This window comes from Oryzias latipes, chromosome 18, assembly GCF_002234675.1.
Source record: "Oryzias latipes chromosome 18, ASM223467v1".
Lineage (NCBI taxonomy): Eukaryota > Metazoa > Chordata > Actinopteri > Beloniformes > Adrianichthyidae > Oryzias > Oryzias latipes.
Genome location: NC_019876.2, coordinates 15,556,197 through 15,575,161, shown reverse-complemented (window position 1 = coordinate 15,575,161; position 18,965 = coordinate 15,556,197). Strand labels below are relative to the sequence as shown.

The window sequence follows — 18,965 nt, the reverse complement described above, 5'->3', positions numbered from 1 at the left end:
GTTATCCTTTCTTTGTTGATTTAATTTTTTTTTTTTAACTTTGAGACCATCAACTTGTTTGACTAAAGATGGAAATTAGCCCTAAAAGGCTATGGTTCTATATATTTTCATTTTTAAATGTTATAATAATTTAACAGCCGTCCCTGTCTTAAATAAACTAACAAACAATTAGATGCATCAGACTGGAGCAGGAAGCCTGTGGCCCACCCAGCATATCTTTTGTCACAAATTAAAGCTCTTTCTGAAACTGTATTTTTGTTTTCATCTGTTCCTGAATACTCGGAAATAAGATTTTGAGTTGAATTTTCTTAATCTATGCCCTCCATCATCAGAAAAATGTTACAAGATCCTTATCTGTCATCCCTCTCTCTTCTGTCCTCCTTTTCCTTTCCGTCCTTTCCAAAAAAAATATTTACAAATTAAAAGAACACGAATAAAGTTTAGCTGAAATTACAAAAGGAGTTTATTTAAATATACATCTGGTATATCATAAGACTCATAAGCCCTGTTGTAAAAGAAAAATATGTTCAACACAAACGGCTTTCAGCTCTCATCTGTTTGCTTAGCGGTTCGACAGGACAAGTAAAAAATAAAAATAAAAAAAGAAATGTCACAAGAACAGGCTAAAAACACAAATTGTATTCAGGGCGGGTCTTAAAAAGGGCTGGAAATCGAAAAGGAGGCAACAATGCAAAATAGCCAAGAGGTCTTATGATTTGGTGTGGTTTAAAAGTCCTGAAAGAACTTTTCGTGGGGAAAATGTTAAGAAAAATGACAATCCACACCATTACCCATACTGCAAAATTTAATATATATATATATATATATATATATATATATATATATATATATATATATATATATGAATAAATTATGTTAGAAGTTGACATGTCACCTTCTAACAGTATAAGTGTCAAAATGTTTCTTTCATTAATGTCTTTTCCCATGAGGATTCTCTCAAATGTTCATGCCCCCCCTACAATTTCCTGTGTAGAAAAATACAAGACTTTTAGTGAGTTTCCAGGGTTCTTCTTATATTTATAGCCTTCTTTCATTAAATAATAAATAAAACAGTTATAAAGGAAAAAAAGAAAAAATCATCACTTCATAGAAAATCATCCATGAAGATTATGTGTTTGCATTCATACCCAGCTCCAATAATTGTCTCTGAGTTGCTGACAGCCAGGCTGACCACCTCGTTGATCTGCACTCTTCCCAGGGCGGAGGAGCTTCGCTCGCTCTGGTAGAAACTCAGGGTGCCGCCCTCCAAAGTGCACCAGCGGCGGGCCATATCTGCAGCCGACAGACAAAAACGGTAAATTCTGTTAAGAATCATTAGCCTTGAATGAACCAAAAATAATCATTTACGAATGTGAAACCTACGGGGGAAAAGTGAAGCATGAATCTCACTGCTTTCATTCAGTCAAAAAATGTTTGAAAGCTCCGTCAGCTCTCAACAACTTTCCAAGGATTTTGCTGCATTAAAAGCAAACATTTTTGGGGGAATTCTTTGTCAATTCTTTGTTTTCAGTAATATTGTTTACTGAATAACAAAAATCTCTTAAAGAAATAGAAATTTTATCTTAAAAATTAAGTAATTAAGAAAATTCTATATTTTCTTTATGAAAAACTGTCTTTTCAGAAAATGCTGCACTCGTGAAGCAATCATTTAATCAATTTATGTAATATTTTCTCCTCTGTACTATCAAGCTATTTTTTCTGGCCTTTATTATCAAGTGTGTGACTTTTAACATGGAATTTGGGAAGTTTTAGATCAAATTTTGAAAAGAGTAGAAAAAGAAAAATTAATTAAAACGAAGGCCACACAACCAACAACCTTGAGCACAGCACAGCGGCAAATTTTTAAAAATATCATCTATTTTTCAAAACAAGAATTTCAATTTAACATAATGTTACATTTGTGTTCAACATCACAGCCACCTTCAACTAACTGACCAAGATTCAGAAGTCTCGCATTTTCATCAGCCTTCATACTCCTATCATTATATTTGCATATTGTGGTAACTAAAAACATGTGTTTGAGTCTTACAAATCAATTCTTTAAGCACTACTTTAATAAGCTTCAATGAGTATTTCCGTTTCCATCATATTCCTGAGGTTTGATTCATAACAAGGCGCTCAACAGTTAGCAGTCAAATGTTTCCAATTAATTACACCTTGCAATCGCAACGATTGCTTGGAAACAATTAGAGCTGCACTGATATTCCTTAACAGTTTAAATGACTCAGCAACCTGGGAGTGCAATTTCAAGACAGTTCTAATGAGGACAGCAATAAGACAGTGTGTTTTAGCATCCCCATGTGTGCTGCAGGAAATGGAATAACAAAGTTTGAGCTTTTTGTAATCATACTTTACAGAAAAGAAGTGGGATTTCAGGATGTAAATCTGTGTCCACTCTTCAGTCGATCTATCAATGAAGTACCAATATCCATAATTTCCACACTCATTATTTAACTCTGTAATAACAAAACAAAAAAACCAAATTACTGAAATAGTATTAGACTGATAATGTGAAAATGTTTCGTCCTCAGCCGTCCCTCTGCAGTAATGGACTAGTCCTTCAACAGCATGTTAGCGAGCAGAGAGAAACTCTTCCAGAACACTTTAAAAAAGAAAAAAGCTGAAAGAAGAAGCATAGTTATCTGAGCAGCTGTGAAAATGGAAAGGGCAAAGACAAGGCAAGTAATTCGTTGCCAAACTTAAAAAAGTTCTGAAGGACAAAAAAGGAAAAAGAGCAGAATCGAAGGAACTCAAAACGAAGATAAAGTCAAGAATGAAAAAAAAAGCAGAATAGGACAAGAAAGGTAAAGAGAGGGGTAGAAAAATTGTCATTTGAGGAATATTTCTTGATTTTTTTATTGGCACCATCTGATAGGTCGTCAGTTTAGCTCAGGCGGTAGAGCAGGTCGCCCAACAACCAAAGGGTTGGCGGATTGATCCCCGTTCTCCCCAGCCAGCTGACGCCCCCTGAGTGCGGCTAGTCTGCAGCTCACCGCTCCCCCCTGGGGATGGGTCAAAATGCGGAGAAGAATTTACCCATTGTGGGATAAATAAAGTATCAATTATTATTACTATTATTGTTATTTTTGTTCTGGAGTGTGGCATAAGGGCACCGCACAACATCATCAATCGCATATCGTTAGTCCGTGAGACTAACATTAGCCTTACAAATACTTCACGTTACACAAGCAAATCATAAAACAATCGTCATTTTTATGACATCCCTTAAGGTGGCCGCATGAACCTCAAATGAACTGTAAGACACACCTGCTCCCTAGGAGTATAACAATACGCTAAAATCGGATTGTTATACCAAAATTGCCAAAATTCGGGTCGGTTCAGAATTTCATAGGGTTCGGTTCAGTACTGCTGTTTAACAAATTTGCCTGAAAGGAACTGCTATTTTGTGAACTATTATTTTATAGTTATTTACTGTGTGTGTTTGTGTATGTTTTGCTTCCGGATAACTGACTTTCTCCTTGGGGAGATTAATAAAGTTTGTATCTATCTATTTTCGGTATTTTTTCGGTACATAAAACTAAGGCAGAAAAAATTACTTACAAAATGCATTTATTTGTTTTACATAATAAATAAAATTGACCTATGTAGGTGATCTGCTTAATAAAATAAGACAAACTATTAGCTGCAAGGAACCAAAAACTTTGGATAATTAACACTGGCCTGAAAATAACTTTTTAACTTGCACATTTTTTTTCTTGTAGACCCGATTGTTACAGTCGGGTGATGCTGTTTTAAGTTTGTTAACAGATTGGATGTGTTACTGTGGCATACGCTATCTTTGTGTAACAATCTCAACACACAGCATTCGACTTATCCAATTGTCTTTTCCCTTCATGGATGCTGACAACAAAGCATAAGGAGATGGGGGGTTCCTCATCTCTGGCCTTACGTCTGCATTAGCCATATGTTGACATGCTTACGGTCCATCACCTAATAGCGTCTAGGAGGAAACTCACGGCTAACTTTTTTTTTTTTTCCCAAGATGGCGGCGCGCATAGGTGCAGCGACCCTCGGCTCCCCATTCAGGCCTTCTTTTTCTATATTTTTCTTTATTCCTTTTCTATACATTCTCGCTTTTATTTTTATTTTTGGGTGCTGCTAACACCCACTACACTGGCCAGACGCTCTTGGACATTGGAAACCGACATCAAGCCGCTTGTTCCAGCAACTTCCACCACGAGCACAACATTCCGTGCTACATAGCGAGACCCCCGGGCCCACCTTGGATTGTTGTCGGTACTGGCAGACGACGCAGGCGGAGGAGGGAGAGGAGGCAGAAGCGAGGCTGCAGGTCTGGCGTTGTGCTAAGACTACGGAAACAACCACACAAGCCACCTCTACCGAGCCTTTTCCTCTCAAATGCCAGATCGCTGGTTCACAAAATGGACAACTTGAGATTACAACTGGTTTGAAATCAGCATGTCAACAACTGCTGTGCGCTCATCATCACAGAAACTTGGCTTCACCCGAATATACCCGACGCTAGCGTGCAACTCCAAGGCCGCACTCCGCTGCGCGGCGACAGAACAAAGGACTCCGGTAAGAGCAGAGGGGGGGTCTCTGTGTTTACGTGCACGAAAACTGGTGCAACAACGGAACGATCATCGATCAGCACTGCTCCCCCGACGTGGAGCTCATGTCTGTTAGATGGCGGCCTTTTTTTCTTCCGAGAGAGTTGACTGTTGTGATTATCACGGCTGTGTACATCTGGCCGGACGCCAACGTAAACACAGCGCTCTCTCTCCTGCTGAACGCCATAAACAAACAGCAGCGGGCTCATCCCGACGGCGTTCACATTGTAGCAGGAGACTTTAATAAGGCCAACTTAAAGACCGTTCTCCCGAAGTTCTACCAGGATGTGAAGTGTTCAACAAGGTGGGAGAACACTTTGGATCATGTCTACACGAACATCAAGCATGCATACAGAACCACCCCCCTCCCCCACCTCGGGCAGTCAGACCATCTTTCTCTCCTGCTCTTCCCAGCCTACACCCCCCTCATACGCCGATCCAGGCCCAACACAAAGACCATCACAACCTGGCCCAAGTATGCCCTTCCCATGCTGCAGGACTGCTTCCTGGGACTTATTCCACCATCAGGAGCTGGAGACACTCACAGGAACAGTGTTGGACTATATGCAGTTCTGCATTGGGAATGTGACTGTGGACAAAACCATCAGGGTTTTTCCAAACGAGAAACCCTGGATGACCAGCCAAGTCCGCTCCCTCCTCAGAGCTTGTGACGCTGCCTTCAGGTCAGGGGACGGGGCACTATACAGTGCTGCCAGAGCTGAGGAGTAAAAGCAGCCAAGGCAGACCACAGGATGCGCATGGAGGCCCACATATCCAGCAATGATGCGCGAGAAATTTGGCGAGGCATCCAAGACATCACCAACTTCAGGGGCTGTGATGTGTCCACAGCAGCTCCGGATGCTACATGGGCAGAGGAGCTTAACTGCTTCTTTGCTTGCCATGGTACCACCCAACACCACCCCTCCACACCAGACCCACCCCCAACCCCCACCGGCCCCAGCACAACCCCACTCACTGTACAGGAGCACAACGTCAGACTGGTGCCTCTAGCAGTGAACCCCAAGAAGGCTACTGGCCCTGACGGATTACCTGGCAAAGTGCTCAGGACGTGCGCCCACCAGCTCGCCCCCACCTTTACCAACATCTTTAACGTCTCCCTGGCCCAGGCAGTAATCCCATCAGGCCTGAAATCGGCAACCATGATCCCTGTGCCAAAAACGTCTCTCACCACCAGCCTCAATGACTATTGCCCAGTGGCCCTCACGACGGTCATAATGAAGTGCTTTGAAAGGCTGATGCTACCGCACATCAGAGACCACCTCCCCACTGACTAGGACTCCCACCAGTTCACATACCGCAAGAACAGATCCACAGAGGCACACTCTCAGCCGAGCACACGCCCCAAATGTCTGAACCTGCGGTTCCTCTCGTACTGAACAGGATTACCATTGCAACAACACATCATCAGTAGGGTAAAACTAACCTGTCTCACGACGGTCTAAACCCAGCTCACCCAGCTCCCTATTAGTGGGTGAACAATCCAACGCTTGGTGAATTCTGCTAACCAACCCCCCATATGGGTGCATGTGACTAAGGCTTAAAAGTGGAGTAGTGAAAAAGTTATTCCAATGGATGTTTTACTTTAAGTAAGGATTTAAAATAAAAAAAGAAAGAAAAAAACGCTGCAATGGCCAACATGATATTGTTTTTCCTGGCCCCCCAAACTACTAGATTTGCCACTGTCCCTGAACTTCAAGGACCGCTCAGAGTGACTTGGCAGACAATGACCTTCTTTTAGAAATTTGTATCAAAAACAAGATTGCGCATCGAGTGAGGAATATAAAAATCTAACTTGTGCATGGCAGATGTGTTCTGACAGAACACACTGCTATTTTCAATCAGGTATAATATAGACAGCATGTGAGGACGTACACACACATAATTAAAGCTTATGAAGTACCAAACTGATTTCAATCGACAAACATCCTCTTGGCGGTAAAAGCTGGAAAACACACATGCATGTCTTTTTGACAATCTTGACGCTGCGATTTACATAGCCAATGAGCGTGAAGTTCACGACAACATACCTAATTTTGGATTTTCAAAGTCACTGTGCCATCTGCCTTTTTTTTTTTTTGTTCTGCAACAAACACACAAACAGCTTCCCGGCCCCACACCCCCTGTCGCTTGCGCCACCAAAGATCCAACTGTATTCCTCTCATGAATATGCTAATTGTGTATTCCACTGCCAACCGTGTGTGATGTTTCTGAAGGAACAGATATAGTTCCAATAAAAAAACGAAGTGTCTACAACTGGATGGTGAGAAGGAAAAAAAAATGATGCGATAAGCATGAAAAAAGAGGATGTCATTTTTGCCCTATTCACCCTCGCGTTGCCACTCATTACGGCTTTTTTTTTACCTTTTATCAGTGTGTTTTCTGTTTTTAAAAAATGGACATGATGCTGCAAACAGCTTTAGAACGACAAAAACAACTTGGATTAAGAGTCTTATGTGGCATTTAAAAAAAATAGAAAAGCACACTTCTCCTGACCCCACTTTCCTTCAAGAAATGATTATTTCCGTCAGCTGTGCATTTATCATCTCTGTGTGAAAGCTACTGTGCAGGTAGGAGGCTTGAATACAAGTGTAAGGTAGTGAAGAGAGACCAAAGAGTGGTATTTAAAACCATTACCCCCTGATTTACCTGACAGGACATAAGGGGTGATAAAAAACAAGAACTAGGAAATGGTTTAAAATGTGAATCCCTGAGATTTTAGCAGAAAATGTCATGTCCATCATTTTTCAGACGAATCTTGTGTTTGTTCTTTTCTGTAGGTCTGCATCTCCTTTCACTTTCAACAGTCTAATGAGGGAACAATAAAACATTTCAACTTTTACGGTGACAGACATTAACTTTTCAACTGAAGCTGCTTGGTTTTAAAGGATGTATATTTGTGGGAATGACTGCAAAATGTTATAAAAGAAATATTTCCATCAGGAATTTTTCCCCCCATTCTTATTCATAATGGGTGCTTCACATTTGTGAGGTTCCTCCGAACCATCTACCGGTAGTTTGGAAATTATTAAAACATTAGGGCTTAAACCGGGGGTTTCTTTAAGTATATTTTTAATTTGTAGCACTTTAACAATTGTATGATTTTTCTTTGTCAAAGTTAATGAGTCAACAACCATTGGATTAGTCACATTTAGAACTTTCTTTCATTTTTAGCTAGGTAATTTATTATTAAACACATACAATACCTATAATAAGTTAAGGATATTGGTAAAAATCCTGTGAATGTTTTATGTGTTTGGTTTACATCACAGATTTTCAGGATAGGGAGGCAATTGTATTGAGGTGATAGACACACCTCATATTGTGTTTCCCACATAACGGTCTCACTGTGTACGGTGGGGATTACTTATTGAGGCCCAAACCCAAAAATTCAAAAATAAATACATGTTTAATGTGTAATGTCTTTTTCACATTCTGTGGGCTAGGGCTGCAATGGATCGCTAAACTCAGTTTGGATCGTGTCACGGTTTAGAGTCACCGTTCGGATCACTTTTCAGATCAGTAAAAAAGCAAAAAAAAAGGACAAAACAACAAGATAAAAAGAGTTCAACTTATTTTTTGAAAACATATCACTATCATGTGTCTAGGAGGAGCATGAGGCATCACTATCAAGCTGTCGTTGCAGCAAATGGTGGAAAGATTTATTATTTGTTATTTGTTGTTTCTTATTATTGTCCTAATATTTAGGGCAATAATTATCACACCAATGAAAATGGTGTATCTTCCCATCCATTATTTGTAATTTGCAAGAGAACTCTTATATGTTTAATAAAAATTCAAACCATCTAGGAGAAGCACTCCTATAAATACCAATATTTCTAACTTATTTTGAGAAGTTTTTATACATGACTTCTTGATTGGGTTTTGCCCTTTGTTTTTTTTTTTTGTTTTTTTGTAAAAAAAAGGGAAATAAACATGTCTTAAGAGTTTTTTTTCTCTTTCTGATGTTTTTAACCTTAAAACTAAGGAAATTTGAATGGATTTCTGGAAATGCAAAGGATTTAGAAAAACACAAAAATATCAACAAAAAAAAACCAATAAGAGCACACGCCATTCTGAAATAGTTATTTTTATATTTCTTCTATAACTCCAGATTTCTTCTTGACAAGAAAAAATCTTAAGCATTCCACATGAAATGGACTCAAATTATTTCCAGTTCCAATGGTTACAGACATTTGTATAAAATTCACAACTGCTTCTCCATCGTAAAGATTAAAATAAAGTCTTCAATTTACAATTAGAGCATAGACTGGACTAAAAATGTCTCATCAGCTCCAAGGAGGAAGAGCAAAAATCCCACTGTGGTTTTGAGAGGTAAATTGCTAAGAGACTGTGGGTCCAGACAGTCTGGACACTATTACAGACAGATAACTGAAATCCAGTTTTTTATTTAGATGTATTCCGATAATGCAAAAAATGGGAAGCAATCTTCATGGACAAAAGAAGAGGTTTCATTTTAGTTTACTTAGAAAAAATTAAAGAGATGTACTGCTATAGCCTAAGAAGCAGAACAGGCAACAGCTTGAGACTAAAGAGAAATTGTGAAACAGCTAGTTGAGTTTGATACAGTTTGTGGGAAAAAGTTTCTTCCTGCCACGGCTGTGAATGCCTTTGGATCCCTTTAAGACATTCCACTAGGAATTTGGGCTTTATTGGAAATCTCTGCATCCTCAATCATGAGCATCCTTCTCTCCTCTTTTTGTTTGTGGTTTCAACTTTCCTTAGCGGGAGGGATACCACTAGCTAGTGCACACGCTCTGCCGCAATGTGGGGTGGAACAATAATGCTTGATTTACAATCAAGCAGCTGCGTCCAATGCCAGCTGTTCCCCAACACACAGTAACAGCCCCATGGCCCAGCCGTTCTCCGCAGGAGTCCGCAACCAGCCGCAAGAGACAACGCTAGCGGAAGCCAGCCGTGGTACAGCCTTCACCAGATAAATCGGGCCAATTAGCTCACACGCCAAGACAGCTCCCCGCAAAGTACTTTCCACTGGAAGGAAGGCCTCTAAATCCACAATGTGGAACCTTTTTCTCTCCTTTTCTGCTTTTTTTCTCCACATCTTTTTGCAGGAAACTATGCAACTTGAACAGGTTTCATAGACAAAGCAGAGGCACCATTGTGGCAGTCGAACTAGCAAACTCAATCAAGCTAAAGAGAGAGGAAAAAAAACCATTATAGTTTGAAAGTTTGGCTGTAAAAAAAAATACTGAACCCCCAACATAGTCAGACGTGATGAACTTTTTATCGACATTGAGCAGACACCTGTTCCCACATGCATCGAAAAAGCAGTTTGTGTCCCTTCCTTTTCCACTTTTCCCTCCACACCCACCACTTCCACCAGGCGTCTGCTTATCTTGCAATCAGACTAAAATACCTGAGATGAAGAGACATCTGGCGGACAGCTTGTCACATGGGCTGGAAATGGAAATTGGGAAGCTGAGGAGATCTGAATGATCTGCCAAAACCAGAGTCCACTTTGTCACAGGCAGATCAATGACGATAATGGCAAATGAAAGTTATAAAAAAAAACACAAACCGCCCATCCTTTTGGACCCAATGCCCATCCTTTTGGGCGTTGGGTCCAAAAGGATGGGCGCGCCATGTTCCCACAATCGGCTTGATTTTGAAATAGATTTTAGGATTTAAACCAAAGTAGTGATAATGTCAAAATCTAACAAATTTTTATGTTAGTAAATCTTAAATTCCCATACAAATCATGTTTTGATCTATTTCCAAAGCGTTTCCTGTCGTCTTTTATTTATGATTATTCTGTTTCTAGCCAAAAAACAAAACCAAACAACAGTCATTCTCTAGGATAGTTTCTGCAGAGCGACAGTAGTTCATTAGAAATTCGTCTCTGAGTTATGGGAGGGACTGCTGGAGTGGAGTAAGCCTACCCCCCTTTCCTATCATCCCTTTCTTTACACGCTCTTCCAATGGCCCATGGCCCATCACACCCTCCAACAAAATTTGCAAGCGATATAGAAGCTATCCAGCCGTTCAGTTTTGAGCCAGGTACCATATTGAACAAGGACAGCAAAGACAGACGAGGATCTCTTTGTCTGCAAGTGGATGAACTGGAATAGAGCAGAGCAGGGAGCTTGATGTTTCCAGTAGTAGCTTCTACGTCACATATACAAGCTTTTCCAACTGCATTTTTTGTCTGCTCCTGCTCCAAAAGCATTTAAATAAAGAAATACTCAGAAATAGCATTTTTAACTTAATTGTATTTAAATAAGCCCCTCAACATCCGAAAAAAAGCTGCAAGAACATGTTGTGAATACAAAAACACCTAAATCACAATTTTCCTTAAAGTGGTCTTGAAATGTTTATCATAAACACATCTAATGAAAGGCAATGTCGATTGCGAGTCATTAATTATGAAGCTCGGTTTCAACTGATCAAAAATTACAGGTGCTGTTCCCCTGCGGATGCTCACCCTTCCAGCCTCTGCCTGTCGTCCTGAGTTTCCTCCACAGACACACAGAGTACACACTCCCAAAGACAGGAGCTGCATGAGTCACCACTCAGGCCGTTCAAAGGGGAGGGCTTTATTTACTATCTACATGTTTATAATATACTATCTACATGTTTAAGACCTCATAACAACAACAAACAGCCAGGAGAGAACATTTTATCAAAGTTTTATGCACATATAAAAGGCCGGGGCTAAGATAGCTGTTTTTCTAATCTGTACATTTATTACAGGCAGCATGTAGACGGGCTGTAATATTGGGCCAATGAGTACTTTGTTAGCTGGAATGTCCAACGGCGCCTCTGTCATCGCTGGAACCAATGACATCGTACCAATTTAATATGTGTCATGCTATCACTGTAGTCCTTGTGCTGTAAGTTTAAGCAGAAAAGCCTTCTGGAGTGGTCTCCAAATGAAAAGAAGAAGTTGAAGACCGCGTGGCGGAGTGCTTTTATTAGGCCCTGAGCGCAAGTATGAATTATTAAGGAGCCAAGCACATCTGTAGACCATCAAACCATTAGCCCGGGAGCCAAAGGCATTCTGTAAATTCAGAAATACCTCATCCTTCCGTGCTCACGCACTTCTGACAGCACTTCGTTCTGATTGAAGAAGTTGGAGCGCGTCGAGGTATTTTTTTTAAGGCCGACCCCTTTGAATTTTTCAGCAGCTGCAGTTCAAGTGACGTTAATGCACAAAATAAAAGCTCTCCATAATAGATGGAATAACAACGTGTTTAGATGTTAAAGTAGAATGGGATCTAATCTGGGAAGGAAAGGTGAAGTGTAGGTAAAAGGGACAACAAGCTCAGGAGTGAGTAAAATGGCTTTTACAAAACCAATGTGCAGAGACAAACACTGGAGTCTTAACGTGGGACAATATATATTTACTTATAAGGAGTTCTCTTGTTTATCCCAGGAGTTATATAAAATTAACCCGTGATAGTTGAAACCCGCAAAATCCGTTTTTTCTCAGACACTTCTATCAGTCAGACATGAACATTTTCAGACGTTTTTCTTGTGTTTAAACTCTCAAAGTTAAAACCTTCACGAAGTATAAGTCCAGCTTATGGAACGAAAAAACAAAGATCTGATCGCGATCAATGTCTTATTTAAATGTAGGAAACCGCACACGGTCTGTGCAGGAAACACGCCACAGAGACTGATTGACAAGATCAATAGCCAATCAAGATTCAGAGCACAATGCGCTGTTTAAAAACATTCACGAAACAGCAAGATTGCGAAAGGTGAACTATGATACAATGAGGGAACACAGAACATGGCACAGTTTCCTGTACCAGTGATTTAGTGGAATTGCAAAATAAACTTTTAAAATTTACAAATGACCGTCTGCATGAAGATACAAGTTAGTTTTAAGACAATAAGGTAAATTAAACAACTTTAAGTAAGTTTTTCTGCAGTACTTCTCATAAAAACTAATGGTTTTAAAAGATATATTTCTCAACACTTGAATTATTCCAGCAAAGATATGATCCTGGTTCTATTAAATTGAAACCAATGTAATAAATGACTTAAAAACCTTGGCCTGGCTAAAAACTAGGGATGAAAGGATACAAATGCATATCAGGAAATCAATGTTACTGAGAGTAACAGCAGTATTGATTGAGAATCACATATACAAAACAAGATATTGTTGGTGAAAAAGCAGAAAATCGATCGGAAGGTAAATTATTGTTTTTGGCAAACTTTGTTTGTTATGATAACCTTTTTTTTTTGTTTTTACAACACTTCAAACAATACCACAATAAATTAAAATGTCGCACCATTTATCTAACTAAAAGTCTAAAAGACTGAAACTGTTGTGTTAAAGATATTTGAGTTTTGTTGCTTAAAATAAAAAGGGCTAATAAGTAAACAAAAACAATGTTTCTCTTGAAAGGCGTTTTAATGTATAGTTTTAAATGCCAAATTAATAATTGGAATTGGACTGTATCATACCGCCGCAAAATTAATTAAATCTTTGTCATGGTTTGAGTTTGTTTTGTCTTGGTTTTTGCTTTAGTTCTTGTTCTGTCTTGTTTGGTTCTGTTTCCTGTTTTATTTTGAAAGGGTTCCTGTCTTGTCATGTCTTGAGTTGTACTTCCTTGGTCCCCATCTGCCCTGATCGTGTTCCCCTGTGTCTTGTCTGCCCTGTCTGTATATAAGTCTTGTCTCTGCCTTCCTCTTGTGCTGGTCCATTAGCTTCTTGTCACAGTGTTAACGTCTAACGTCTGTAACGTCTTCATGTGTCTTCGTCCCTTCATGCATGTTCCATGTTTCTAGCCACGCTCATGTTCCACGTTTCTAGCCACGCTTGTTTTGTTTTGTAATCCTGCTCGGCAGCGCCTTTTGTTTGTTTGTTTATTAAACCCTCTAGTCCCGAAACCGTTTTGCCTACCGTCTCTGCGTCTGGGTCCTACCGGGTCTCGAGCCCCCTCACCGTGACAGAATGTACCAGCCATATTTTCTGGACCCAGCAGAGCGGGACATGCGCCTGCTAGAGGCCTACTGCCTGGAAGCCAAAAGGACGAGGTCTTACTGGGATTTTGACCAGGCCCAGTTTGCCTCGTATGCCTGGAGTGGAGCCACCTGGACTTTACAGGGAGCCTTCTTGCCCTGAGGGGGGGTCGTCGTCGCCGCCGCCGCCGTCCCCGTCCCGTTTTTGTTCCAGCGGTGGTCCCGGATGCACCCCAGCCCCGTTCTGTTCCGGTGGTGGTCCCGGATGCACCCCAGCCCCGTCCTGTTCCGGTGGTGGTCCTGGATGCACCCCGTCCCGTCCCTGCTCCCAGGGGGGTGCTGGCTGCACCCCGACCCGTCCCTGCTCCCAGCCGGCCGACTGCTGGCCCGACCCGCCGGCCGACTGCTGGCCCGACCCGCCGGCCGACTTCACGCCCGACCCGCCGGCCGTCTTCACGCCAGACCGGCCGGCCGACTTCACGCCCGACCGGCCGGCCGACTTCACGCCCGACCGGCCAGCCGACCCCACGCCCGGCTCCACCCCACGCCCGGCTCCACGCCCGACGCCTCGGAGGACTCCAAGCCCGACGCCTCGGAGGACTCCATGCCGGACCTGCCTCGCTATACCGCTCGGCCCCCCGAAACCAGTTTTGCCTCCCGTCTCTGCGTCTGGGTCCTACCGGCTCTCGAGCCCCCTCACCGTGACAATCTTATTTGTACTGATTTATGGACCATGTATCGAGATGTGTGTCATCACGACAAAGGGAGAGCTACACTGAAAATACTACTTGAAACTGTTCCCAACTTTGTTCGTGTTAACCAACATGCACAGCGACCGATACAAGTTGAGGGGTTGGTAAAAAAGGGAATAGAGATGCTCAACATGAACAAGACTTTGGTCATTTGGGTAAAAGTAAGTGTTTTTCCTCTGCACCTCTGTTTCTTCACCTTCTAAATAACCCACCTCCCTAGAGGCTTTGCCTAAAGCTGGTACTTTGTCCTAATTACCCATGAGCCCTTGAAACAATCCAGCTGTTTGGGGAAGTGGGACCACTGCAGGCCATGAGGTGCAGCAGCTGAAGAGTTTGAGCAGGAAACAAAGCCTGATTAAAAGTTTCAAACCCGCGGTAAAGGATAAAGGAATTTAGACTGCTTTTAGGGGAGTCGTGTGAATGTTTTTACATTAAACTTGTTTACTGTCGTTTTCCTCAGCGGACTCTAAATGGGCCCTGTGACTTCCCACAGTGTTCAAAGCTCATTCATCTAACATACATGTGTCTGACAAGCTTCCCCAGTGGACCTGAATGTTTTTGAAAGACAGATCCATTGATCCCTTTGACTGGACTGTTTGTGGTGCGGATTAAACGACTGGCGGTTTGACGGCTGACAGACAGACACTGATTGATCGATCAGTGCTTAACTAGAGACCTCTGACAACCACGCAGCTTAAACTGCTTAGAAATGGATTCGCCGTGAGAATTTTGCAAAACGCCGCTCGCACTCACCATCTCTTCCGCGCCGGTCCAGAATCATCTTCACCGGGCCAGAGGAGATGTAGAGGAATCCGTCCATGAAAACTGAGCTCTCTGAAAGAGCGGCACTTTCGGACCACGGTTCCACGACAGGAAAATCTAGAAAAAAGAAGACATAGTAGATGACCTTTAGCTTTGAAGCAGTAGCAGTAGTTTCTATCAAATGAGTTTAATTTAGTTCAATTGGAACTGAATTCATTTGTCTGTTTTTTGTGAATAAAAAATTAATCTCAAGTTTTTAATGAAAATCCTTAATTTTAATGATTTTCTAAGAATTTGTTTAGGCCTAACTGCATTAACAGCCCTGAAAATCTGTTTTTCCCTAACATTTAACTTAACAGAAATACAGTCACTAACTGAATGAAATATAGAAAAACAAAGAGAAGAATTAAACAAAAAAAAATCCTGTTAAGTTCAAGAGAATTTAACAAATAGATTCAAAAAGAGCAACTGAAGTCTATATTTGAGACCTTCAAAAAGAGATTTTATTCCATTGGTTAATTGTATCTCAGCAGTGGTGATGCATTCGGGAGACATCAGCACAGAACATCCTATTTTAACACAAGGCTTTTCTTGTTATCAAGACAAGACTTTGCCATATAGTTTTAAACTAAAACAACTAAATAAATATAGGAATCCCTGAGGTCAAAACAAGCCAAAAGACTTCACATAAGAAAAGAAAGACTTCTTCTAAACCTGTTTAGAACAGTAAATATATCATCACTATGTGGACCAGTCAATAAATACTTAATTAGTTTTGGTATATACTGTATAAATAAAGCTTAAGACCGGAAGCAAATATCACAATGCCATTTCAAAAATACACTAAACAAGTATTTAAAACAAGTAAAGAAGTTTATTTCTTTTTAAATGAAAACAGTTATATATATTTTTGTCTGCTCTTACAAAAATTGTATTGTACTACTATTGTAACGGTAAAATCTGTTAAACACAAGAGCTTATCTGTTTGCTCAGTGGGGTAGGACAAGCGAAAAAACCTGCAGGTCCAAAAAAGAAAAACAAAATCCCATAGACTAGAGATGTGACGTTCAGGAACGAACTGAACCTTCTGAACAGCTCGTTAACGTGAATGATGGGACTCGAGTCTCGATTGACTGGGAACCATTCTTTTTTTTTTTTTTTTCTGTCTTTTTTCCTTCCTTCCTTCCCTGTGTTTCACAGGGAACAGTAAAGACCAAAGGTTTGGACACACCTTCCCATTCATTTGAATGAGAAACTGTGTCCAAACTTTTGGTCTGTACTGTAAATCCTCAAACAAGCTCCTTCTTCCAATTTTAGATGCAAATATCAAATACGTTCACGTGAGCTCCTCCTCAAAAACGGAGAACAGGAGTGTCGCAGTGCGTGTAGTCAACAACGGGGAGGGGGTTGTCGGCTCAGTCGTCTTTCTGCAGTTGCGACGGCTGTGTTCCTCCTCGGCTGCATTTGTAGGCTGCTTGCGTCACAGCGCCGCGACAAATGCTGTCCAAATTTAACGACTCCTTCAAATGAAACCAACAAATACGGCCTTCATTTGATTGAATTGATCTGGTGTTTTCCCAAGATGCATTTCCCAAGATGCATTGCAGATGAACCCGGAGATTTTATGACAACAAAGGCGGACTGTGAAGCGGGACCAAGAGTTGGAAATAATTACACACTTTTATAATTACACCTCCAAAATTTAAAGTTGGATCAAATAAGGCAGAAAAATTTTAAGCTCCATGCTTGGTTCACTACTCCTCTGTGTTCGGGACTCACGGTTGCTAGGCGACAGGACATTCGCCGATGTAATGGCTATAATAATCTAAAGGCTACACTCGTCCAAACTCACAGTCGTTAACATCCGGCCTATCCACTGGACAAAGGACCTGGGCCAGGCCACGTCGACCAGGAAGGCCGCAGCCATTGAAGGATGCAGCTGTGGGATTTGGACACACCCGTCCGTAGTCATGAGCTTTGGAGTCTTCCTGTTTTGTGCTTTGTTAAAAATTTTCTTTTGTTAAAATCTTTCACCAGAAGCTTTTGCATGGCGCTTCAAAGTAGCCTGATTTGTTTTCCATTGTGTATAAATGATGGGTTTATCAGCTACATTTACTCATTGAAGTTTATTTTTTAAATGAAGCAAACTTATAATAGTAAAATTAACTTGTATTTAACACTCCTGACATGACACTAACCCAAGAGGGCCTATGTGCTGTGTAAAATAATGATTACATCTATTTTCAGAACTGTTTTTATTAGATTAAGTTTAAAACACGTGCACTCTTCTTCTCATGCACAGCAACACGTAGTTTCTGTTCAGAAGCAACGTTCTTCAATCACAAAACTGCATTAGAATGATAACAGCAAGTACATCTGTGTTTATTAACACAGAGTTTTATGTTGGAAGGAACTTGTACGAGCTGCTGTCTGAGTCGAAAAAATCAAAATAGTTATATACAGCCTTATAAAAAATAATGCTTGTTATAATTTCATAATTGAAAATATTTAAAAGCTACATGTTAAAAATAAAGAGCCTAATGGCCACAAAAACATACATAAAGTGCATTTTAATAAACACTGTCGTGAAATTTTTCTGCCGTCACTCGGTTTTGTCAGTAAGAAACTGGACATAATGGTTCTTTTAGCGTTTTTTAGCGGGTTAGCTGCTGCATTAATAACATAATTCACTCTAAATATACTTTTCACTAAGGGCAAATAGGGATCTCACCATCAACTCAGATGGTGACATATGACAAATAAAACTATAATTGATATTTAGAAAATAATTCCAACTATTCAAAACAATTTAAAACAAAATATTGGTGGGAAATCTGAATTTGAATTATTCTGATACAGATCTCAGCCCGTCAATCCTACCTGTGACTATTTCCAGGATAAAAGGAATAAACTCCAAACTGGCTTTTTAAAAGGGAATACATATAAAAAGAGCCAAATGAGCCAGTCTTTTAAATAGCTCTTTGAAATGAACTGATCCAAAAGTTCCAGCTCCCTCCAAATAGACATAAATCCAATCTCTACTAAAGAGTTATCTTGAGAAATAAACAGTTATAACTCATTCATTATACTAGCCAGAATAACTATTTTTGCCCCGTTACCTTTTTTTTTATCATGTTCTTAATAATCCTAACATTTTTTCATGATCTTTTTTTCTTTTTAGCAAGTTAATCAAGTTATAAGCTGACAGATCAGATGCCTCAGTAACAGTAGGTAGTCTCTTGTTTGAAATGTTTAATTGACAGATTCTTCCAAGCTTGGTTTCAAGTGGTAGAAGTGAGAAGTGAGAGCAGTTGCCTCAGAATTGTTGACTCTGATGGACTCGGACCAATTGCTGCTTACTGACTATTTCTGGTTCTTTATTTTGTTGGAGCTGGATGTAAACAATGTTCTATGGGTGACGTCCCATTTACTAATTTCCAGATCTCTTTTAAAGTCTTTGAGAAAAACACAGACTCCTTCCATAACAAAGTACGACTATAGATTTATCATCAATCTTTAGGTTATGGACTCTATTTTAGCAGTAAGCATAATTTTCAAAAAAGCTGCTGTTTATGAAGGGATGGCAGTTGCATGGTAACACTCTTGTAAAGTCAAAGTGTTCTGATAGGCAAAGACGTTCGTGTGCAAATTCTGCTTAAAAAATGAATCTCACTCTCCATCTTCATTTCATCTTTGTCCATTTAACTTAGAGGCCTTTTTCACTCATTTCCCTTACTTTTCTTTAGAAATCCCCAAATTGATCATCCTTCCTCGCTGCCTGTCAGAACCTCCACACACACACACACATCCCCCCTTTTTAAACTTATCATTCCCAAATTCAATTAGCTTCAATTCTGAGGTTCAATTT

General features: G+C 40.4%; 1 protein-coding gene across 1 annotated transcript in view; it reads right to left on the bottom strand.

Annotated features, from left to right (window-relative positions):
• The window catches only part of arap2 (ArfGAP with RhoGAP domain, ankyrin repeat and PH domain 2), a 179,769-nt gene that overhangs the window by 60,097 nt on the left and 100,707 nt on the right, over nt 1-18,965 (bottom strand). The window contains exons 15-16 of the mRNA XM_023966122.1: nt 15,089-15,214; nt 1,149-1,293 (exon numbers count right to left, since the gene is read on the bottom strand). Of these exons, the coding sequence (XP_023821890.1) occupies nt 1,149-1,293; nt 15,089-15,214 (271 nt within the window). The remainder of the gene's footprint in view (nt 1-1,148; nt 1,294-15,088; nt 15,215-18,965) is intronic.